Source organism: Ranitomeya variabilis, chromosome 4 (genome assembly GCF_051348905.1).
Source record: "Ranitomeya variabilis isolate aRanVar5 chromosome 4, aRanVar5.hap1, whole genome shotgun sequence".
Classification (NCBI taxonomy): Eukaryota; Metazoa; Chordata; class Amphibia; order Anura; family Dendrobatidae; genus Ranitomeya; species Ranitomeya variabilis.
In genome coordinates, this window is record NC_135235.1 from 414,274,792 (window position 1) to 414,300,522 (window position 25,731).

Genomic DNA, 25,731 nt, shown 5'->3' on the forward strand with positions numbered 1-25,731 from the left:
CCCTATGGGAGGTGGAGCAGCCTATTCATTTCTCTAATGAGCGGTCCCACGTGACCGCTGAACAGGGGAAGAGCTGCGGCGCCGCGGACCGGCTGAAAAACCCCAACGGCCCGGTCCCGGTCCGCGGACCGGCGGTTGGGGACCTCTGCCCTAGGGAACTTATCTAGATGTGTGGTGAGCACTTTGAACCCCCAAGTGCTTCACAGAAGTTTATAACGTAGAGCCGTGAAAATAATAAATGTGTTTTCTTTCCTCAAAAATATTTTTTTAGCCCAGAATTTTTTAATTTTTCCAAGGGTAACAGGAGAAATTTGACCCCCAAAGTTGTTGTCCAGTTTCTCCTGAGTACGCTGATACCCCATATGTGGGGGTAAACCACTGTTTGGGCACATGCCGGGGCTCGGAAGGGAAGTAGTGACGATTTGTAATGCAGACTTTGATGGAATGGTCTGCGGGCATCATGTTACGTTTGCAGAGCCCCTGATGTGCCTAAACAGTAGAAACACCCCACAAGTGACCCCTTTTTGGAAACTAGACCCCCCAAGGAACTTATCTAGATGTGTGGTGAGCACTTTCAAACCCCAAGTGCTTCACAGAAGTTTACAACGCAGAGCCGTGAAAATAAAAAATAATTGTTCTTTCCTCAAAAATTATGTTTTAGCAAGTCATTTTTTATTTTCGCAAGGGTAACAGGAGAAATTGGACCCCAATAGTTGTTGCCCAGTTTGTCCTGAGTACGCTTGTACTCCATATGTGGGGGTAAACCACTGTTTGGGCGCACGTCGGGGCTTGGAAGGGAGGGAGCACCATTTGACTTTTTGAACGCAAGATTGGCTGGAATCAATGGTGGCGCCATGTTGCATTTGGAGACCCCTGATGTGCCTAAAAAGTGGAAACCCCTCAATTCTAACTTCAACACTAACCCCAACACACCCCTAACCCTAATCCCAACCCTAACCCTAATCCTAACCCTAATCCCAACCCTAACCACAACTGTAACCCCAACACACCCCTAACCCTATCCGTAACCCTAACCACAAGCCTAATCTTAACCCCATTTCCAACCCTAGCCCTAATTCCAACCCTAAATCTAATTCCAACCCTAACCCTAAGGCTATGTGCCCACGTTGCGGATTCGTGTGAGATTTTTCCGCACCATTTTTGAAAAATCCACAGGTAAAAGGCACTGTTTTACCTGCGGATTTACAGCGGATTTCAAGTGTTTTTTGTGCGGATGTCACCTGCAGATTCCTATTGAGGAACAGGTGTAAAACGCTGCGGAATCCGCACAAAATTGACATGCTGTGGAAAATACAACACAGCGTTTCCGCACGGTATTTTCCGCACCATGGGCACAGCGGATTTGGTTTTCCATAGGTGTACATGGTACTGTAAACCTGATGGAAAACTGCTACGAAGTCGCAGCGGCCAATCCGCTGCGGATCCGCGGCCAATCCGCTGCGGATCCGCAGCCAAATCCGCACTGTGTGCACATGCCCTAACCCTAACCCTACCCCTAACCCTAGTTCTAACCCTAACCCTAGTGGAAAAAGAAAAAAAAATATTTTCTTTTTTTTTTATTATTGTCCCTACCTATGGGGGTGATAAAGGGGTGGGTCATTTACTATTTTTTTTTATTTTGATCACTGTGATATATTTTGATCACTGCGATATAACCTACCTGGAACGAATCTGCCGGCCGGCAGATTCGGCGGGCGCACTGCGCATGCGCCCGCAATTTTGGAAGATGGCGGCACCCATGGAGAAGACGGACGGACGCCCGGAGGCAAGTATGAGGGGGGGGGGGGGTATCTGAGCATGGGGGGTGGATCGGAGGACGGGGGGTGGCATCGGAGGACGGGGGAGCGGACAGGACGACTTAGGGGGGCGGACCACAACGGAGGACTGGGGAGGAGATCGGTGGGTGTGGGGGGGGGACAGATTAGGTTTTCCAGCCATGGCCGATGATATTGCAGCATCGGCCATGGCTGGATTGTAATATTTCACCAGTTTTTTAGGTGAAATATTACAAATCGCTCTGATTGGCTCTTGAAAGTGAAACTGCCAATCAGAGCGATCGTAGCCACGGGGGGGGTGAATCCACCCCCCCTGGGCTGAAGTACCACTCCCCCTGTCCCTGCAGATCGGGTGAAATTGGAGTTAACCCTTTCACCCGATCTGCAGGGATGCGATCATTCCATGACGCCACATAGGCGTCATGGGTCGGATTGGCACGGGTTTTCATGACGCCTACATGGCGTCAAAGGTCGGGAAGGGGTTAAGAAAACAAATCCAGAAAATCACATTGTCTGATTTGGCAAGATTTATTTTGCAAATTATGGTGGAAAATAAGTATTTGGTCACAAAACATGCAAGATTTCTGGCTCTCACATACCTGTAACTTCTTCTTTAAGAGGCTCCTCTGTCCTCCACTCATTACCTGTAGTAATGATACCGGTTTGAACTTCTTATCATTATAAAAGACACCTGTCCAAAACAGTCACACTCCAAACTCCACTATGGTGAAGACCAAAGAGCTGTCAAAGGACACCAGAATTGTAGCCCTGCACCAGGCTGGGAAGACTGAATCTGCAATAGGCAGACAGTTTGGTGTGATCAAATCAACTGTGGGAGCAATAATAAGAAAATGGAAGACATACAAGACCACTGATAATCTCCCTCAATCTGGGGCTCCATGCAAGATCTCACCCGTGGGGTCAAAATGATCTCAAGAACGGTGAGCAAAAATCCCAGGACCACACACACACACACACACTATCAGTCACAGCATATCCCGTGTGGTGAATACACGTCGGCCCCAGTGTGTCCCATGTGGTGGATACACGTCGGCCCCAGGGTGTCCCAAGTGGTGGATACACGTCGGCCCCAGCATGTCCCGTGTGGTGGATACACGTCGGCCCCAAAGTGTCTCGTGTGGTGGATACACGTCGGCCCCAGCGTGGCACTGGAGTGGTACTTTACATGTAAGCCCCCTGTCTTGTACTCTCCTTACGCTGCCTTCAGTGGTTTCCAGCATCGCTCCGGTTTGTCTCTTGTGAAAACTGACCTCCTCGCAGATCTATTGTTTCATGAAGCTGCGCAGAGGTCAATTTTCAGTACAAGTCTATGAGAGCTTCATCCTGGCCTCATTCTGGCTCTCATAGTCTTATATTGAAAGCTTGTGATGTAGCTCCTGACTTCCGGCTGCCAGAAGCTGAGCTTACAAAATGGTGTCGGGGGACTGGAGCGGTGCTGAAAAGCGGGGAAGACGTCGGAGGGTGAGGATATCACTGGGGCTTACAATTAAAGCGTCACTCCAGCACTGAAAAAAAACAAACCGCTGGAGAAAGTAAACAAAAATTCTCGGATCTGGGGTGGGATGCGTTATAGTTTGGGGGCTGGTGGGATCTGTGTGGCAGGACTGCTTTTTTGTCCTAGTCCGGCCCTGAGTAGCAGCAGCATCTTATCTAGTTCTTATGTTGCAGGAGGGACAGGTGCACTTCACAAGTTAGATGGTATCATGAGAAAAGGAGATTATGTGGCAATACTGAAGCAACATCTCAAGACTTCAGCCAGGAAGTTAAAGCTTGGGCGGAATGCGTCTACCAAATGGACAAGGACTGGAGCATAAAGCTAAAATGGTAACAAAGAGGCTTAAGGATAAAAAAGTCAATGTTTTGGAGTGGCCATCACAAAGCCCTAATCTCAATCCTATTGAAAATTTATGGGCAAAGCCGAAAAGGTCGGTGTGAGCAAGGCGACCTACTAACCTGGATCAGTTACACCAGTTTTGTAGGAGACATGGGCCCAAATTCCGACCAACTATTGTGAGGAGCTTGTGGAAGGATATCCCAAATGTTTGACCCAAGTCATTCAGTTTAATGGTTATGACACCAAATACTAATGAAATGTATGTAAATTTTTGACTTTGCAGTAAATAATAAAAATGCCTTTAAACATTCTCACTCTCTCATTATTCTGGCATTTGGCAAATAATAATTCTGGTAATCCTAATTGACCTTAAACGGGAAAGGTTTATTCTGATTTCATGTCAGATATTGAGAAAAACATTCATATGTGTCTTTTTATATAGTGTATGTAAACTTGTGGTTTCAACTGTACAAGAGAGCATCATATTATGTAGAGGAGAGCTGTACAGGTGGGAGACTCGGGACATTATTACATGTTAAGTGGGCACTTATTGTTAAAGGAGAACTCAGGTTATTGTGACTGTCAAAGGGGCACACTGAGGGCATTATTACTTTCTGGGGGGCAAAATGTGGTCACTTTTCTAGGGCACTTACACAGGGCATTACTGTATAGAGGGTTGTTTTACCATTTAGAGGACACACAGTAGGTGCAATAATAAGACATATATATGGCAGCAACGGCTCAGAATTGAGGTATCAGCAGGATGAGGAGATTGTGCAAATTGGGAATAGCTGGGGACAGTACAGGAAATGTGAGAAGTCAAATGTGTCTTTGTGGTAATCTATGCAGCCGAGTCGTGGTTGGAGAACTTGTTGTGTTGGTCTGGGCCAGATGGAAAATAAAGGAAAAGTTAACGACTCATCAGAAAAAACATAAGTTGCAAGTTACTATCTGTAACTGTACTGTAATCTATTACATGTTCTGCAGGACTGGCATCTACCACTATATGGTCACCATATGGCGGTAATATCAGTTTTGGTTTTTGTACACAGGTTATTTTCAGTAACAGCACAGTCATCTGCTGAGGTTCTCCTACATCCACTATTAGGATGCACCACCATAGTTGTAATCAGGGTTTTCTGGTTAGGGGCCCACTCAGGAGCTACCCTAACCCTAGCTAAACCTTTGGTTACTGTATAATGCCCCAGTATTCAAAGCAGCGCTTACCTCTCCAGTGAGCAGCTCAATCATCTTGTTGGTGAGGTCTAGGATCTTCTTTTGGTTTTCCTCATGTATCAGTAAGTGAGGTGAGGGCTTTATCATGAGGCTTTGCATTCTGTTCCATACCACAGATGCACCAGGAATAATACATTCACCAGAATTCTCCTTTACCACTTTGCAATCCTGCATATAAAGTGGGACATAATTGAATATCGCTTTATACCGTACCCAATATGTCCAAAATATTGGTCAGCATCAAGATGTCATGTGTGACAGTACCCAGAGTTGGACCTTCAGAGGAGATATTGGAAGCCAGAAGAGATGGAAAACTGTCATCATTTTATTGCCTATTGGCTTAGGACAGAATTAACCCCTTCATGACCCAGCCTATTTTGGCCTTAATGACCTTGCAGTTTTTTGCAATTCTGACCAGTGTCCCTTTATGAGGTAATAACTCAGGAACGCTTCAACGGATCCTAGCGATTCTGAGATTGTTTTTTCGTGACATATTGGGCTTCATGTTAGTGGTAAATTTAGGTCGATAATTTCTGAGTTTATTTATGAAAAAAACGGAAATTTGGCGAAAATTTTGAAAATTTCTAAATTTTCACATTTTTTATTTTTATTCTGTTAAACCAGAGAGTTATGTGACACAAAATAGTTAATAAATAACATTTCCCACATGTCTACTTTACATCAGCACAATTTTGGAAACAAATTTTTTTTTTGCTAGGAAGTTATAAGGGTTAAAATTTGACCAGTGATTTTTCATTTTTACAACAAAATGTACATAACCATTTTTTTTTAGGGACCACCTCACATTTGAAGTCATTTTGAGGGTTCTATATGGCTGAAAATACCCAAAAGTGACACCATTCTAAAAACTGCACCCCTCAAGGTGCTCAAAACCACATTCAAGAAGTTTATTAACCCTTCAGGTGTTTCACAGCAGCAGAAGCAACATGGAAGTAAAAAATGAACATTTAACTTTTTAGTCACAAAAATGATCTTTTAGCAACAATTTTTTTATTTTCCCAAGGGTAAAAGGAGAAACTGGACCACGAACGTTGTTGTCCAATTTGTCCTGAGTACGCTGATACCTCATATGTGGGGGTAAACCACTGTTTGGGCGCACGGCAGGGCTCAGAAGGGAAAGAGCGCCATTTGACTTTTTGAATGAAAAATTGGCTCCAATCTTTAGCGGACACCATGTCATGTTTGGAGAGCCCCGTGTGCCTAAACATTGGAGCTCCCACACAAGTGACCCCATTTTGGAAACTAGACCCCCCAAGGAACTTATCTAGAAGCATAATGAGCACTTTAAACCCTCAGGTGCTTCACAAATTGATCCGTAAAAATGAAAAAGTACTTTTTTTTTTTTTTTTACACAAAATTTCTTTTAGCCTCAATTTTTTTAATTTTCACATGGGCAACAGGATAAAATGGATCCTAAAATTTGTTAGGTAATTTCTCCTGAGTATGCCGATACCTCATATGTGGGGGTAAACCACTGTTTGGGTGCACGGCAAGGCTCAGAAGGGAAGGCGCGCCATTTGACTTTTTGAATGGAAAATTAGCTCCAATCGTTAGCGGACACAATGTCGCGTTTGGAGAGCCCCTGTGTGCCTAAACATTGGAGCTCCCACACAAGTGACCCCATTTTGGAAACTAGACCCCCCAAGGAACTTATCTAGAAGCATAATGAGCACTTAAAACCCCCAGGTGCTTCACAGATTTTTACAACGCAGAGCCGTGAAAATAAAAAATCATTTTTCTTTCCTCAAAAAAGATGTTTTAGCAAGCAATTTTTTTTTTCACAAGGGTAACAGGAGAAATTGGACCCCAATATTTGTTGCCCAGTTTGTCCTGAGTACGCTGGTACCCCATATGTGGGGATAAACCACTGTTTGGGCGCACGTCGGGGCTTGGAAGGGCGGGAGCACCATTTGACTTTTTGAACGCAAGATTGGCTGGAATCAATGGTGGCGCCATGTTGCATTTGGAGACCCCTGATGTGCCTAAACAGTGGAAACCCCTCAATTCTAACTTCAACACTAACCCCAACACACCCCTAACCCTAATCCCAACTGTAGCCATAACCCTAATCACAACCCTAACCCCAACACACCCCTAACCACAACCCTAACCCCAACACACCCGTAACCCTAATCCTAACCCTAATCCCAACCTTAACCCTAATCCCAACCCTAACCACAACTGTAACCCCAATACACCCCTAACTCTATCCGTAACCCTAACCACAAGCCTAATCTTAACCCTATTTCCAACCCTAGCCCTAATTCCAACCCTAAATCTAATTCCAACCCTAACCCTAAGGCTATGTGCCCACGTTGCGGATTCGTGTGAGATTTTTCTGCACGATTTTTGAAAAATCTGCAGGTAAAAGGCACTGCGTTTTACCTGCGGACTTACAGCGGATTTCCAGTGTTTTTTTGTGCGGATTTCACCTGCGGATTCCTATTGAGGAACAGGTGTAAAACGCTGCGGAATCCGCACAAAGAAATGACATGCTGCGGAAAATACAATGCAGTGTTTCCGCACGGAATTTTCCGCACCATGGGCACAGCGGATTTGGTTTTCCATAGGTTTACATGGTACTGTAAACCTGATGGAAAACTGCTACGAATTCGCAGCGGCCAATCCGCTGCGGATCCGCGGCCTATCCGCTGCGCATCCGCGGCCAATCCGCTGCGGATCCGCGGCCAGTCCGCTGCGGATCCGCGGCCAAATCCGCACTGTGTGCACATGCCATAACCCTAACCCTACCCCTACCCCTAGTTTTAACCCTAGTTCTAACCCTAACCCTAGTGAAAAAAGAAAAAAAAATATTTTCTTTATTTTATTATTGTCCCTACCTATGGGGGTGATGAAGCGGGGGGGGTCATTTACTATTTTTTTTATTTTGATCACTGTGATAGGTTATATTACAGTGATCAAAATATACCTGGAACTCATCTGCCGGCCGGCAGATTCGGCGGGCGTACTGCGCATGCGCCCGCCATTTTGGAAGATGGCGGCGCCCATGAAGAAGACGGACGGGCATCGGGAGGCCCGGTAAGTATGAGGGGGGGGAGATCTGAGTATGGGGGGTGGATCGGAGGACGGGGGGGAGCCATCGGAGTACGGGGGGAGCAGGCAGGAGGACGGGGGAGCCGACAGGAGGACGGAGGGGAGCGGAGAGGAGGACGGGGCAGAAAGGACAACTGGGGGGGCGATCGTTGGCAGTGGGGGGGGGGGGGGGGGTGTGCAGATCGGGGTCTCCAGCCATGGCAGATGCTATTGCAGCATCGGCCATGGCTGGATTGTAATATTTCACCATTTTTATAGGTGAAATATTACAAATCGCTCTGATTGGCAGTTTCACTTTCAACAGCCAATCAGAGCGATCGTAGCCATGGGGGGGGGTGATGCCACCCCCCCTGGGCTGAAGTACCACTCCCCCTGTCCCTGCAGATCGGGTGAAATCGGAGTTAACCCTTTCACCCGCTCTGCAGGGACGCGATCATTCCATGACGCCACATAGGCGTCATGGGTCGGATTGGCACGGGTTTTCATGACGCCTACGTGGCGTCAAAGGTCGGGAAGGGGTTAAAGAGTAGATGTTTTACATTTTATTGTGACATGTCAGAAGTTTTGATCTGTACTGGTCAGGCCCTTCACTATGGAAACAAAGGGGCAGAAGTGCACAGCAGAGTGCTACTCGTTTTCCATTGATGCTGTGGATGGGCCAATAAAAAGCTTGTAGTTTTATTGACATGCTATTGTGATGAGTGAAAAAAAAAAAAACTTCCGTCATGTGACATAATTCCAAGAATCCCTCACCTCCCCAGTCAGCAGGTAGATGATCTCCAGGGTGAGGTTTAATATCTTCTCGGTCATCATTTTTCTTGTCATGTCCATCCTTGGTGGGTTTGTCAGGGACAGGAGTAGGTGGATAATAAGACCTCAACAAGTAATATATATCCTGTTTGGCATGGAAAAAAAACAAAAATTAGATTGCACATGTAACTGATGTCACTGAACCCTAAAATCTACAGACAACGGGTAATAAACACCTTATGTAAAGTATAGAAAGAAAACTAATTAAAATCATAATGGTTTATGCATATTTATGCAACAGATACCCATATATTAATTTGAAAGCAACTCAGTCAAATATCGAATACAGTTGTGCTCAAAAGTTTACATGCCCCAGTAGAATTTTTGCTTTGTTGGCCTTTTTTCAGAGGATATGAATGATAATAACAAAAACTTTTTCACCACTCATGGTTAGCGGTTGGGTGAAGCCATTTATTGTCACACTACTGTGTTTTCTCTTTTTAAATCATAATGACAACCCAAAACATCCAGATGACCCTGATCAAAAGTTCACATACCCCATTTCTTAATACGTGTATTGCCCCCTGTGGTGCAGTGACCAATGTTACAGCTAGGGGGCGCTGTGTGTGCTCCTTGGGATATGCATGGAAGCGTATCTGTTGTTGTAATGGTGGTGAAACAGTGAATGGCAGAATTGTGAATGGCCGATATGTGTCGCAGAGGGAGTCTGTGTGGTAAGTCTGATGTAATGTTGTTGTTCTGGGACCTGTAGTCCCTCAGGAGTTGTGTAGTTGTAAGGGAGACTTACTAGGCTAGTTATGTGAGATGGGCGGGACAAACTAGCCACACATCTACACTCCCATCCAAAGGAGTGGTTAAGGGTATATCATGTGACCAGGGTGTGGGTCACATGGTTCCTGTGTTTGGATCTGAATGGTCCAAGGGCAAGGCTCTGGAAGCCTGTGTTTAAAATCTTGGGAATTCCTGAATAGCATATGGTTGGGCTTTGGCACGGAGTGGCCTGTGTGCTGTAGGTCCTGGATGGTCAGTGTTGGAGGCTCCTGGGACTGGAGTCGTCCTGGAAGCACCTAGAGACCGTAGACCTGGACGGTCAGTGTTGGAGGCTCCTGGGAGTGGAGTCGTCCTGGAAGCACCTAGAGACCGTAGACCTGGACGGTCAGTGTTGGAGGCTCCTGGGAGTGGAGTCGTCCTGGAAGCACCTAGAGACAGTAGACCTGGACGGTCTGTGTTGAGTACCTGGGATTGACGTGAAGTCAGCGTGAGGAGTGGAACTCCTGAAAGGTATCCCCGGACAAGGGGATTGTAATATATGGTAGAGAAGTTTATCTGCTGCATGAACAGACTGGTGGTCGTGATAAGTTCATGGACATAATGAAATAGACTGTGTCATGTGGTTTATGAAGTTTAATAAACCGGATTTGAGCAGATTTGTGTGAGGTACCGTGCCTGAGTGCTTGAATCCTATGCCAAGCGAGTGTTCCCCAACACACTCAGGTAGCGTATCACCACACCCCTCTAACATCAATAACAGCTTGAAGTATTTTGTGGTAGTTGTGGTGAGGTTTTTTATTTTCTCAGATGGTAAAGCTGCCCACTCTTCTAGGCAAAAAAAAACTACAGTTCCTGTAAATTCCTGGGCTGTCTAGCATGAACCGCACGCTTGAGATATCCCCAGAGTGGCTCAATGATATTGAGGTCAGGAGACAGATGGCCACTCCAGAACCTTCACTTTGTTCTGCTGTAGCCAATGACCGGTGGCCTTGTGTTTTGTACTGTTGTCATGCCGAAATGTCCATTTACGTCCCATGGGCAGCTTCTGGGCTGTTGAATGCAAATTTGCCTCCAGTATTTGCTGATAACCTGCTGCATTCATCTCTCCTTCAACTTTGACCAAGTTTCCTGTGCCTTTGTAGCTCACACATCCTCAAAACATCAGTGATCCACCTCCGTGCTTTACAGTAGAAATGGTGTTCCTTTCATCATAGGCCTTGCTGACGTCTCTCCAAATGTAACGTTTAAGGTTGTGGCCAAAAAGTTCAATTTTTATGTTATCACTCCAAATTACCTTGTTCCAGAAGTTTTGAGGCTTGTCTCTGTGCTGTTTTGTGTATTGTAGGCGAGATACTTTGTGGCATTTGCGTAGTAATGGCTTTCTTCTGGCGACTCAGCCATGCAGCCTATATTTCTTAAAGTGCCTCCTTATTGTGCATCTTGAATCAGCCACACCGCTAGTTTTCAGAGAGTCCTGTATTTCAGCTGATGTTATTTGTGGGTTTTTATTTGCATCTCGAACAATTTTCCTGGCAGTTGTGGACATTTTTGTTGGTCTACCTGACCTTGGTTTTGTTTTTACAGAGCCCCCGATTTTCCATTTGTTAATCACAACTAGAATGCTGCTGACTGGCATTATCAATTCCTTGGATATCTTTTTGTATCCCTTTCCTGTTTTATACAGTTCAACTACCTTTTCCCGTAGATCCGTTGACAATTCTTTTGCTTTCCCCATGACTCACAATCCAGAAAGGTCAGTGGTTGGATGAAAGATGCAAAAGTCTGTCTGGATCCCAGAAACTCACTCAGTTTTTATGCACACACACTGGTTACAAGCAAACAGGTCTCAGGTGAGGATGTTACCTTTAGTAGCCATTCAAACCCATTTGCGTCAACTTCTCTGCATGTTATTAGGCCCAAATCACCAGGGAATGTAATCTTTTGATCAGGGTCATTTGGATGTTTTGGGTTGTCATTATGATTTAAAAAGAGAAACACAGTAATTTGACAATAAATGGCTTCACCCAACCACTAACCATGAGTAAAGGAAAAGTTTTGGTGTTATCATTCATATTCGCTGAAAAAAAGGCCAAGAAAGCAAAAATTGTGCCAGGATATGTAAACTTTTGAGTACAATTGTATAAGGAGAAACATGAGTCAATGCCAGATCATTAAAAATCCTTTACATTTTATTAGAAAATGTTAAAAGCAAAATTATACACATACAAACACAAACAAAATTAAGCAAAAAAGTAACAAAAATGGGGACGGTCACACTAGAACCAAAGTAGGTAGGGCAAAAAGTACTAGGTGTGCAAATAGCCCTTGGGTTAATGTCTGCAAAGTAATCAAAATATTATGGCCATCTGAAAAGTGGTCAAGGTGACAATGCCCATAATAATATTTATACATGCGACATTCAAGTGGAGCATTCACAGTGGACCGCAGCAATATGTAATGTTGATGTCAACGTGAATTCAAATGTTGCTGAATACCCACATCCAAGTTCGCACTGGAGGAAATGGAGCAATGTCAACCATGACAAATAGTTACAACAGTCAACAATCTAGTGAAGGTTGGCAGACACATACATTTATAGATCAAATATAGTGGTCATCACTCATGGATGTAGGTAGGATAGCACTCCTGTGCACTGTCCCCACTTTTGTTACATTTTTGCTCAATTTTGTTTGTAGATGTATAATTTTGCTTTTAACATTTTTGTAACAAAATGTAAAGGATTTTTAATGATATAGCATTGACTCATGTTTCTCCTTGTATTCGACCTAATGTAAAGTGATGTATCTAGCTTAGAATCCAGCTCACTGGAGGTCCCTTTAGGCTATGCACAAAAGAGAAAGTACAGTGGGGAAAATAAGTATTTTATACACTGCCGATTTTGCAAGTTTTCCCACCTACAAAGAACGGAGAGGTATGTAATTTTTTTGTAGGTACACTTCAACTGTGAGACACAGTATTAAAAAAAAAAATCCAGAAAGTCACTTTGTATAATTTTAACATAATTAATTTGCATTTTATTGCATGAAATAAGTATTTGATACAATAGAAAAACACAACTTAGTATTTGGTACAGAAACATTTGAGTGCAATTAGAGGTCAGAAGTTTCCTGTAGTTCTTGACCAACTTTGTACACACTGCAGCAGGGATTCTGGTCCACTCTTCCATACAGATCTTCTCCAGATCTTTCAGGTTTCGTGGCTGTCGCTGGGCAACATTGACTTTCAGCTCCTTCTAAAAATGTTCTATTCGGTTCAGAACTGGAGACTGGTAAGGCCACTCCAGGACCTTGAAATGCTTATTACAGAGCCACTCCTTAGTTGCACTGGCTGTGTGTTTTGGGTCACTGTCATGTTGGAAGAAAGACCCATGATCCATCTTCAAAGGGCTTACTGAGGGAAGGAGGTTGTTGGCTAAAATACTGCATTGCATGACCCCATCCATCCTCCCTTCAATACAGCGCAGTCATCCTGTCCCCTTTGCAGAAAAGCACCCCCAAAGTATGAGGTTTCTCCCACCATCCTTCACGGTTCTGGGCAGATTCCTGACCTGTCTCAAAATCATTCTTAACATACATGGCGAGATCTTGCATGGGACCTCAGACTGAGGAAGAATGACGGGCATCTTGTGTTTCTTCCATTTTCTAATAATTATGCCAATAATTGTTGCCTTCTCACCAAGCAGCTTGACTATTGTCCTGTAGCCCATCGCAGCCTTGTGGCGGTCTACAATTTTGACCCCAGTGTCCTTACACAGCTCTTTGGTCTTGGTCAATGGTGGAGAGGTTGGAGTGTGATTGATTGTGTGGACAGGTGTCTTTTGTACAGGTAATGAGTTTAAACAGGTGCAATTAATACAGGTAATAAGTGCAGAGTAGGAGGGCTTCTTGAAGAAAAACTAAAGGGCCTGTGAGAGCCTGAATTCTTGCTGTTTGGTAGGTGATCAAATACCTATTTCATGCAATAAAATGCAATTTAATTATTTAAAAATAATACAATACGATTCTCTGTTTTTTATTTTTAGGTTGTCTCACACAGTTGAAGTGTACCTAGAATAAAAAATTACAGATCTCTCCATTCTTTTTGGGTGGGTTAATTTGCCAGTTCGGCAGTGTATCAAATACTTACCGTATTTTCCCCACTGTTTGTCAGAATTTTGATAAATAAGAGGATTAAAAGAACTGTGGCCACAGATCTTAAACTGAACTTCTATCGGCACTTGGTAGTTTATCCCATCATAACAGAAGGATCAACATTTTGAAATCCAACATACCCAATCCTTCTGCTGGATGGCATCTGCTGTAAGGGGAGAGTAAAGAAACCACTAAACACATTAGATGGTTGTTCGGCTTTCCAGAATACGCTTGTTTGGCTTACATTTATGTTATGTGTATGGGCATCTTAACAGAGGAGTTGCTTCTACTTTTAATTCCTGAGTGTTACTCTTCTAAAATTACCTCCGATTTTCTTTTCTTAGCAAGAGATGAGCAGATCGCTTAGCGCAAAACTGGTCCACAATCTGTGATCGCTGGCTGTTGACAGGAGCTGTGCCAATTTGCTGATCTTCTGAAATCCCAGGCTTGGCTTAGGATATCCCGCTGCTCCTGCCCATGGCCAGAGAGAACTGACCTTGACCGTAGTTGGAGCGATCCACTCATCTCTAACCTGGGTACTTTTGTAAGGGCTTGGCCTTATGAGTGTAAAAATCTCTATAAATGGTAAACCCATAATAAAAAATTAAATCCCCATATGTTTTCTCTCAACAATTAAAGTGAACCTGTCAGCAGGATTTTGATAAGTAAACTACAGGCATTGTCATGTTGCCACAGTTACATTGATTGAAATGAGACCTTCTGTGAATAAATCCGTCTTGTGGTTCTTGTGTAATCAGTGTTAGAAGTTTGCAGGTAATGATATACTCATGCACTGGGGCGGAACTGCAGGCAGAGTCTTATCTTGGTGCTCTAGGCCAGAGAAACCAAGGAAAGACAGGTCACCCCACAATCAGCCCTAAAGCATAAAGAGTCTGTCTCTCTCTCTGTCTCACTGATGAGGAACATGTTTGTTTTTCATGGTGGCCTGTGGGCAGGTCACTTCTTAGGTTTTCTGGCCTAGAATATACAGATAAGATTCTGCCTACAGTACCGCCCTGGAGCACAGGCATACCATTAACTGAAAACTTCTAACACTGATTACACAAGAACCACAATACAAATTTCTTCACCCCAGGTATCATTTTAATCAGTGGAACAGTGGCAACATAACAATGCCTGTAGTTTATTTAGCAAAATCCCACTGACAGCTTCGCTTTAAATTAAAACACTAAGAAGGAAAAGTCGTCAAATTATGGAAATCATAGGAAGGATAGACATGTTAGTGATATACAAATGATGAAAAATGGAAAAGATTTCAAAACATCTTGATTTATTCAACATTGTGTATAAGCATCACATCAGAAATCCCCGCACTTAAACGACTTGGCTGCTATCAATGAAGTTATTAATGGTTGTCTAATGAATGTTCTGCTTTGCTCAATGCACTTGGACAAATCATGCAAATGCACTGGTGGCAGCTCTCTTTGTAGATCCCAACCTATGATGTCCCAGGTGTGCTCGATGGAAGACAAGTCTGGAGACGTTGCAGGCCCCTGTAGCACATTTAAGCCAAGCAAGCTGCTCACAGCACAAGTAACATGCAGCCTGGCGTCGTTGTGCTAAAAAATGGCTCCTGGGACACTTTGGAGAAATGGCTTTACCCCTGGCTCCACGATTCACTTACTCTGTACTGCAAGTAAAATTAGGCATTACATATTAAGAATAAGGTGTCAAGAGTGTACACGAACGATCAGAAGATATTTGTATGACAGTGTTCTGCAAGCCAGTCGTTCAGCAACAGGTGTTCCATTGACCTCATGTGACCGCTTTCCAAAGCTATCATAGTCCAGAATAAGTTGGCAATGGAGGTCTATCTACTTCAGTTCGGAGTCCCAATGCTGTCTTGGACACAATGACAGCCGGAGATTAGTATGCGGACCATGTGAGCAATGCCATAAAGAGGACTTCACAAGAGTGTTACACCAGTCCTTCTGCCAGGATTATGGTCTAGTCTTTATTTCTGGCAAACTCACAGCTCACGTTGATATGATCATGGAACTAGCAGTACAGTCATTTCTCAGAAATGTGCCAGAAGTCGTTTTGCAACACGAGACTGCCAGGTCGCATCTTGCTGACGCTACTGTGAGCAACCCTCAAGGCCTAAACGTGCAATCATGACCTACAGCATCTTTAGACCACATGTGGGGCATTATTTGTTGGCAATTGCAAAAGGAGCTGCCAGAAATGGATCTTGATGATTTGTGTACCCAAGTGCATTTACTGTAGCGGAACATTCCTCACACAATTAATCATCTTACTGATAGTATACCAATGTGTGAGAGTAGGTGTACTTCTGTGCTTGGCGCTGTTACACATCTGTTGAGGTTGGTATAAGCTCTTTGCCCTTTCAAAACAGTTGTGCTCTATGGATTTTGCAAGTTGCCCTGTGTATATCTGTAGAATTATCTCCCTAGGCCACTTACAGACCATTTAGATACACCCACTTGTGCCTTAGTCTTGGGACTCTATAGATAGTTTATGATGTGCATCAATCATTCAAACCTTCTGTGATCCTTCATAAACTAAGTTTTTGACGGATAACCCTCTGCTAGCCATCTCCTCAATTAACCCACTGATTGCATTAAGCTTACAATGTTATTGTACAATAATTTGCTGCCTTTCTCAGTGTGATGCCTCAGACCAGATGTATTCCTCTTTTTATGCGCTCCTGGTCCTGTGGCTCCAATGTGTCTAAGGGTACTGTCACACAGTGGCACTTTGATCGCTCCGACGGCACGATCCGTGACGTTGCAGCGTCGCTTGATTATCGCTCCAGCGTCGGAGACTGCGGTCACACTTTGCAATGCACGGCGCTGGAGCGATAATTTCATGACGTAGTTACGATGTAGAAGTCATACGGGACATTGGGAATATCATGCACACCTTTGTTACACGCTGCGATCATGCCGCCACAGCGGGACACTTGACGACGAAATAAAGTTTCAAACGATCTGCTACGACATACGATTCTCAGCGGGGTCCCTGATCGCAGTAGCGTGTCAGACACAGCGATATCGTAACTATATCGCTGGAACGTCACGGATCGTGCCGTTGTAGCGACCAAAGTGCCACTGTGTGAAAGTACCCTAAGTCTTTGTTTCTTCACATACCTTCAAGCCATCTGTACCAATGCCCTGGGTCCGTTTGTCCACCCTGACCTTCGGCTTTGTGAAGCCACCCCAACAGGTGAGCCTAAAAGGTGCTTTTACACAATACTGAATGCATTTACATGTTTTGAAATGTTGTTTCCAGTCTTTCATTGTTTGCATACCATTGCCTATCCAACCCATGATTTCCATAATTCCACGACTTTTCATTCTTTATGTTGCAATTTCAATGTTGAAGAGTATATGTAATTCCTGTCTGCCAGCGAGAAAGGAAAACCCTTTTACAAAGTGATGTAATGCACTGTCTAATAGTCAAATCCCAAACCAATGTATGGCAGATATTTTATTGCATCAATCATGCACTATGGTGCAATATAGTCAAGACAAACAGGATCCACTAATTTTATGATTTTCATCAGTATAAAATTACTGAATAGCCATTCCTAAACAGTACATGAAACTATGGTACTTACCTCTAGTCATCTACAATGTTTCAAAAGACATGGGGGTATATCTTCAACAATATCCTGTCTACATGACATTTTTATAGGTGGCTCACAGATTGTAAGGGATCCATCAATATTCAATTATGTAGTAGGCAAGTTTGTTTGATCCCTGTTGAGATAAACAGTTAATGCATGGACTGAAACAGAGTCAACTTTAGCATGTAATAAAGGAGTCAGGAAAGAAAGGTTTCAGCCAAGAGCTTCCAAGAAAAAAATCCTATGGTGGTAATCACACATAGCATTTTTTAATACTATTTTTAAAGATGCAAGTCAGCTTTTGAGCCAAAGGCAGAAGTGGATGTTACATGAAGGAGAAGTGCAAGTCCTTCCTAATAATTTCCCATGACTTGGAATCTACTTTTGGAGTTTCAATAACTGCAAAGGTGAATTTAACCCTGCTGTTCTGTTTAGATTTCACATACACTTGTACTGTAAAATTGTACCAAATAAAGTAAACAAAAATTAAAAAAAAAAAAATTCCCACAGAGAGTACCCCCCTAATGACGAAAAGTCAGGGAGCCTCAAGTCTCAGAATCACACGCTGAATTTTTATAACATTATAGAATTTCAAAAACGGTCATTTTTGACCTAACAGAACAGCAGGGTTAAAAAAAAATCCTGCGTATGAAATCAAATCACCCAATGAGTCCTTCTTGAAAAAAAAATATGTTAGGCTGAAATCATAGGAAAAAAAGATATTCAGTTATCTAGAGCAAATGTAAAAAGAGTGGTGTGTCATGCTGGCCAAACTGAGTTTTTAAAGTGAACCTGTCAGCAGGATTGCGCACAGTAACCTACAAAAAGTCAGGTTGGCGTCGTTATACTGATAAAAATCATACCTGGGTGATGAAATCCATCTAGTGGTTGTTGTTTAATCTTTATTTGTAGTTAATGAGATTCTCATGCTCCAGGGTGGCCTGTGGTCGTAGGGTATTTATGTGGTGATCTGCTTAGGCCTCTTTCACACTTCCGTCTTTCTTTTTCCGTCACAATCTGTCGTTTTGTGAAAAAAACGGATCCAGCAAATGGTGCTGCTGGATCCGTTTTTTTCTCATAGACTTGTATTAGTGATGGATGGCCACATGTTTCATCCGTTGTGTGCTGGATCCATCGTAAAATTGCTGCCGTCGGGCAGAGACAACGCACAGAGGAATGTTTTTTCTGCACGTCGGAAAACCGCTCAGCGACGTATCCTGCGCTGCCCGTTGTTGGCTATAATGGAAGCCTATGGGTGCAGGATCCATCACTGACTGTGAAAAGCAGGAGTCCAGCGGCAGATGCCGTCTTTTCAAACTGAGCATGCGCGGAAGAATTTCCGGTCAGGGAAATTCTCTCTCGCTCACTCTTTTTACTATTGATGCTGCCTATGCAGCAGCAATAGTAAAAAGATATGTTCAAAATAAAAAATGACCCGATGACGTATTGGTCTGGAGAGACCGCTACGTCATCACAGGTCATTGTCTCGCTATGCATCACTGGGAACCGGCGCTGCAGGCAGCATCGGGAAGGCTATTTTTATCATGGGTTGTGTTGTGTATGCGTTTTCGCAGCGAAAAACCGTGGCGAAGACGCATACACAACGTGTGCACATAGCCTTCTAGGATGCACTGGAACCGTCAAAAAAAAGGCTCCAGTGCATCTGTTTTTTACAATCAGCACAGGATCCGTCTTTTCAACATTTTGACATATCCTGTGCAGATTGTAAAAATGGAAGTGTGAAAGAGGCCTTACATATGCATCTTTATGGCTTATGACAGGTCACTGATCCCTCAATGACCTGCCCCCTAGTTTACATACTGAATATAATATATATTGAAGAAAAAAAAAATCACATTCAGCAGGCAAGCGCCGGCGGCAGCATGATCACATCTATAATATACATTAAATTATTTTATTTAGTGATATACATTTATTCTGAAAAAAAAAAAATCCATCTCAAAAGGGTTGTTTACTTTATTTACACATTTTTACAATTTTTTTGCTTTGATGTGACTTTATTATTCGGCTTTCAGTGTCATAGACCTTTTATTACTTAGCCCAATTGCACATTGCTTTTCTTATTCTATTACACTGGTCAACGCAATTTTTCTTGCAAAAGGTTTTAAAACATAATTTAAGTCAATTTTGGCTGCTGATTACGAATATGAACTCCGTTTTTGGCTATCACATCAGGATTTCGAGATATTTTCAATTTTTTATTAAAATTACTCCTATTTAATGTTTTATGATAAAAACACATGATTTTCAATACTACATTGTATATTTTTAATCAAGGAATAACAAAGATTACAAAGTCTATGTACAGCAAATCAAATATACTTACAGAATTAAACTCCAAAATATAAAAACACATATATATGGCACACAGATGAATGACAAATGGCCGTTATTTGAACTTTCTTTTCTTGGCTGATCTGTGATGTACAGCTTCTGGGTTGTCTCTTATCAAGCTCCAGCAATAGTCAGCCATCATCTGTGAGTCCCACCGGCCTTGATACCGTTCTTCCATTGTTTTAATGTCCTGATGAAAACGCTCCCCTTGTTCCTCGCTCACATCCCCAAGATTCTCTGGAAAAAAGTCCAAATGGCTGTGTAAATATTGAATCTTGATACTCATTCTACATCCAAGATTTCACAGACTCATTAGTAGCTCTTCCACAATCTCTTCATAGTTGTCTGCTTTCTTATTCCCTAGAAAATTCTGCACCACATCACAAAATGCATTCCAAGCTCGCTCTTCTGTCACATTCATTGATGTGATAAAATTTGGGTCTCTCATAAGTGTTCTTATTTGAGGTCCAGCAAATATTCCAGCCTTTTTCTTCTCTTCACTAAGACCAGGAAAAGTTGAACATATATAGTTAAAGCATTCTCCACTGCGATTGAGAGCTTTGACGAACTGCTTCATCAATCCAAGTTTTATGTGTAAGGGAGGAAAGAATGTCCTTCCTATCCACTAGAGGATCATGGATGACATTCTTATCGCCAGATGCCAAACTCTGTCGCTGAGGCCATTCAGTTTTCACCCAATGCTCTGCTGTAGCTCTACTGTCCCAGTAGCACAGAAAACAAGGGTGTTATCATAACAAATGGGAATTATGCATGTTCAAAGAAAACAAAGATATTCTCACATTTATTGGGAGACTAAATGAAAACTAAATTTACCTTAGTGAGCCGTATAAACCGTCACTTTCATACACTACTTATATTTATCATGGAATTCTTGAAAATGGGCTATATACCTGTAGCGCAAAAACATGATGTGATAGAGAAATTATGAGATCAGATTTGAATTCAGCACCCTCAAATTAGTCTAAAACTGTTCTTAAAGTCCATGCCAGAATTTTTTTTTTTTGTAGACCAGTGTGATCATTGATCAGGCTATTTTCCTGAATATTGCATCCTGTGACAACTCAGGTACTATTATGTACTTTCTCTAGCAAGCACATTGGAGGAGGGTTGACAGTCCTTACATGATTTTATTAGTGGTTACTTTCACTCTCTTTTTAGCTTTTTGCTTTTAAATAATTTTGCTTGGTCGGTTGTTCATCAACAAAATGTATTGTATTTTACATTTAGTGATCCTGGCTATTATACACACACTTCTCCTTCTATGTGATGTACATACAATAGTCCCAGTGAATTCTATGTGATGTATAGACAGCAGTCCCAGTGTATCATATACAACCCCTGGCAAAAATTATGGAATCACCGGCTTTGGAGGATGTTCATTCAGTTGTTTAATTTTGTAGAAAAAAAGCAGATCACAGACATGGCACAAAACTAAAGTCATTTCAAATGGCAACTTTCTGGCTGTAAGAAAACACTAAAAGAAATCAAGAACAAAAAATTTATTAGTCAGTAATGATTACTTTTTTTTAACCAAGAATAGGGAAAAAATTATGGAATCACTCAATTATGAGAAAAAAATTATGGCATCACCCTGTAAATTTTAATTCCCAAAACTAACACCTGCATCAAATTAGATCAGCTCGTTAGTCTGCATCTAAAAAGGAGTGATCACACCTTGGTGAGCTGTTGCACCAAGTGGACTGACATGAATCATGGCTCCAACTGAAAACAAAGGAGAGGATTATCAAACTCTTAAAAGAGGGTAAATCATCACACAATGTTGCAAAAGATGTTGGATGTTCACAGTCAGCTGTGTCTAAAATCTGGACCAAAAGCAAACAATATGGAAAGGTTGTTAAAGGCAAACATACTGGTAGACCAAGGAAGACCTCAAAGCGTCAAGACCAGAAACTTAAAGCAATATGTCTCCAAAAGAGACATTATTGGGAATTAAAATTTACAGGGTGATGCCATAATTTTTTTCTCATAATTGAGTGATTCCATAATTTTTTCCCTATTCTTGGTTAAAAAAAGTAATCATTACTGACTAATAAATTTTTTGTTCTTGATTTCTTTTAGTGTTTCTTAAAGCCAGAAAGTTGCCATTTGATATGACTTTAGTTTTGTGCCATGTCTGTGATCTGCTTTTTTTCTACAAAATTAAACAACTGAATGAACATCCTCCAAGGCCTGTGATTCCATAATTTTTGCCAGGGGTTGTATGATGTATATACACCAAAGTCTCAGTGTATGTTTTGTGATGTATATACAGCAGTCTCAGTGTATCCTATATGATGTACATACAGTAGTCCTGTGTATTCTTTGAGGAGACAAGCAGTGTAATATACATCTGTGTTTGGAACACCTTACTGCTGTGGCCTTCTTCTTTTTACAAAACTTATTGCAGAGCCCACTGAGCTACAGACTGACGCTAGCCTGGAAAAGCAGTTGTGAGTAGCAACATCATCAGTACCACTTATCGCACACCTCACCAAAGAAAAGCAGTTCCAGCCATCACATTAGCAGAGAGTTAATTGTTTGACCACATATAACAGGCTAATTTTTAAAGGTGATAATTTTGTTCAGCCTGTGACTGATATTATAAATATCCAAATGTCCCTTGTCCGAAAAAAGGTTCCTTACCCCTGAGCTACATAGTCCAGTTCTCGCTCTGGAGAAGCAGACATGTTAGTATATTGCAGACAACTGGTGCCGCATGGATTAAACCAATGAAATGTAGCAGATGGTTACATCCAACTAGCCTTAATTGAAATCAGCGTTTTGGAATAAAATATAACTTTTAATAAGTATAGTATAAAAGAGGTAACCGAAAGTGCAAGGTGCCAAGACAGACAAGACAAATAATGTGGTACACTAGTCTATAAAAGACCTTAGAGACCCCGAGTCCTCTTTCAAATGGCAGACTCACGGTTGTTAATATCCTATTATTAAAAGTTAATTTTATTCCAAAACACTGATTTCAAGGGATTATCAACCCTTGCATCAAGACTGTCACAAATTTCACCTACCGTATCACTTGGGGGATCCATTAGAAGCAGGCAACCACTTTAATCTCAGGTTCTTAGATCATATAAAGTTAGTTGCCTAGATATGTCAGACTGCCTTCGTTTTATGAAAACTAAAGATCGCCAGTACATAAAACATGGCATGACCAGTCTGGTACCCAGAGCTCTACGATATAAAACTTCATATAACGCCATCAATTGCTTTGTTCTTTTTATACATATCTTTTCCACTTTGATCATGGACCAAAATAAGAGCTCCAGACTAGACACTTATTTGCACCTAGGGATGCTGTACTCCCCACAGTTGTATTACACTTGGGCTCTGTCCAAACTGGGGTCAAGTTAACTCTATTGTAATGCTGTGATAAAAGCAGAACAAAGGAACTGACAGAAGTGTTGGATCTGTCACTTGATGGGCACCAACAGAACCGAAAAGACTTTATTGTCCTTAAGATCTACTTGGCTTCTGTTATTTTACCAGAAAAAAAAAAGTTATATTTCTGGTAAAATGTCATAATTTGCAAAGGTCCTCTGGTGAGAAAGGAGGATTTTTTTCTTTTTAACAAAGGGAACAGTGGCGGGTTCCTGTATATACAATAAAGATACCACAACACCCAACGTGGCAATAATACAGACTCTGCACGCACATATACTGCAACTGCTACAGAAACAAGGAGGTACGGAGGATTTATAGGGGTCGTGTACATGAGAGGGAGCAGAGAGTTCTTGCTCATGGGTGGGAGAAGAGAGGTCTTGTGCTTGGGGGTGGGAGAAGAGAGGTCTTGTGCTTGGGAGGGGGAGCAGACGGGTCTTGTGCTTGGGAGGGGGAGCAGACGGGTCTTGTGCTTGGGAGGGGGAGCAGACGGGTCTTGTGCTTGGGAGGGGGAGCAGACGGGTCTTGTGCTTGGGAGGGGGAGCAGACGGGTCTTGTGCTTGGGAGGGGGAGCAGACGGGTCTTGTGCTTGGGAGGGGGAGCAGACGGGTCTTGTGCTTGGGAGGGGGAGCAGACGGGTCTTGTGCTTGGGAGGGGGAGCAGACGGGTCTTGTGCTTGGGAGGGGGAGCAGACGGGTCTTGTGCTTGGGAGGGGGAGCAGACGGGTCTTGTGCTTGGGAGGGGGAGCAGACGGGTCTTGTGCTTGGGAGGGGGAGCAGACGGGTCTTGCACATGGGAGGGGGGAGCAGAGGGGTCTTGCACATGGGAGGGGGGAGCAGAGGGGTCTTGCACATGGGAGGGGGGAGCAGAGGGGTCTTGCACATGGGAGAGGAAGCAGAGGGATCTTGTAAATGGGAGGGGGGAGCAGAGGGGTCTTGTACATGGGAGGGGGAGCAGAGAGGTCTTGTACATAGGAAGGGAGCAGAGGGGTCTTGTACATAGGAGGGGGGAGCAGACGGTTCTTGTACGTGGAGGGGGAGCAGAGTGGTGTTGTACGTGGGAGGGGGAGCAGAGGGGTCTTGTTCATGGGTGGAGAAGCAGAGGGGTCTTGTTCATGGGTGGAGAAGCAGAGGGGTCTTGTTCATGGGTGGAGAAGCAGAGGGATCTTGTACATGGGAGGGGGAGCAGACGGGTCTTGTACATGGGAGGGGGAGCAGACGGGTCTTGTACGTGGGAGTGAAGCAGAGGGGTCTTGTAAATGCAAGCGGAAGCAGACCCGTTTTGTACGTGGGAGGGAAGCATAGGGGTCTTGTAAATGGAAGAGGGAGCAGAGGGGTCTTGTAAATGGAAGGGGGCAGAGGGGTCTTGTACATGGGAGGGAAGCAGACGGATCTTGTACATGGGAGGGGGAGCAGAGTGGTCTTGTACGTGGGAGGGGGAGCAGAGTGGTGTTGTACGTGGGAGGGGGAGCAGAGTGGTGTTGTACGTGGGAGGGAAGCAGAGGGGGTCTTGTACATGGGAGGGGGGAGCAGAGGGGCCTTGCTCATGGGTGGGGGAAGCAAAGGGATCTTGTACATGGGAAGGAAGCAGAGGGGTCTTGCACATGGGAGGGAAGCAGAGGGGTCTTGTACGTGGGAGGGGGAGCAGAGTGGTGTTGTACGTGGGAGGGAAGCAGAGGGGGTCTTGTACATAGGAGGGGGTGTGACGGGGTGTACGGCAGAGCAAGAAGGGACAACAGGCCAAGGGATGATTCCACAGATTTATTATCAAGAACGCTGGAACAACACATGCAGGTAGATCTACAGAGTCCACAATTAGTCCAACGGAACAGGTTCGGGGGCACCTCCCGATAATCCTTGTGCCAGCTAACAAAATAATAGTCCACACGAGTCCAAGAGATCCTAAACAATCTCACGAACGACGAGATATGTCCTCAGCTCAAGTCTCGTCCCGTTCGCTTCCGCAGTCACAGATGTACGTGGGGTCTTGCCTCAGCTAAGAATCCCCACTCCTTCTCCTTCCAGCATCAACTCACATCTGATCTCAAAATAAGAATGGATTGTCTGAGCTCCTGGGATCTGCCCATGAAGGGGGGTAGGGGTCACACCTTCTATTCAATGGTTGAGTCCATCAGAAGATTCTAGACTGTTCGGCTCCGTAGTATGTACATTTGACTAGCCACCTGCTGTGAGGAAGAATGGCTATTCCTTCACTAGTTGACAAAGCTTAATTACATTATAGCTTAGGGCTGCAAGTATTGGGGGAAGGAGACATTGTTACAGGTGAACTCCTAGCACAAGAAAATACATATATTACAGCTAATAGAAACCAGAGAACAGTTACATACATCAAATGGCATATTATTCAAATACAGGACAGGGCAAAAGTACAGATCATGACAATCCCTTCCCCTCCCAATTTGTGTACGTACTAGGGACCTCTACAGGTCGCTGGTTAAGTACACAAAGGCAGAGCGTAACTTACATGTGGCTTCATGCAGCCACGAATTGGCATCGTAGCTCTCCCACATCATTGCCCAGGAGAACATCTGCAGGCAGACCACCCATCACCCCAACCACACATCGCCTGACCCCAAAACCAAAGTTCAGATCCACAGTGGCTGTGGGGATAGTCTTCCATTGTCCACCAGCCAGTTCAATGACAATCCCAGGTCCTCTATGGATTGCCTCA

General features: G+C 43.5%; 2 protein-coding genes across 5 annotated transcripts in view; one reads left to right on the forward strand and one right to left on the reverse strand.

The window, feature by feature from the left end:
• LOC143765023 (uncharacterized) overlaps nucleotides 1–25,731 on the reverse strand; it is a 72,409-nt gene that overhangs the window by 42,220 nt on the left and 4,458 nt on the right. The window contains exons 2-5 of one of the 4 annotated variants that reach the window (XM_077251249.1): nucleotides 17,257–17,398; nucleotides 13,796–13,821; nucleotides 8,716–8,857; nucleotides 4,879–5,055 (exon numbers count right to left, since the gene is read on the reverse strand). In XM_077251249.1, coding sequence (XP_077107364.1) covers nucleotides 4,879–5,055; nucleotides 8,716–8,793 — 255 coding nt within the window. In that variant the 5' untranslated portion in view covers nucleotides 8,794–8,857; nucleotides 13,796–13,821; nucleotides 17,257–17,398. Of the gene's footprint in view, nucleotides 1–4,878; nucleotides 5,056–8,715; nucleotides 8,858–13,795; nucleotides 13,822–13,979; nucleotides 14,232–17,256; nucleotides 17,399–25,731 lie in introns of all 4 variants that reach the window. The other 3 variants (XM_077251248.1, XM_077251247.1, XM_077251250.1) reach the window with 3 other exon arrangements.
• Nucleotides 16,826–25,731, forward strand: part of LOC143765027 (uncharacterized) — a 54,499-nt gene continuing 45,593 nt past the window's right edge. Inside the window, exon 1 of the mRNA XM_077251256.1 lies at nucleotides 16,826–16,862. The gene's annotated coding sequence lies outside the window, so the exon portion shown is untranslated. The remainder of the gene's footprint in view (nucleotides 16,863–25,731) is intronic.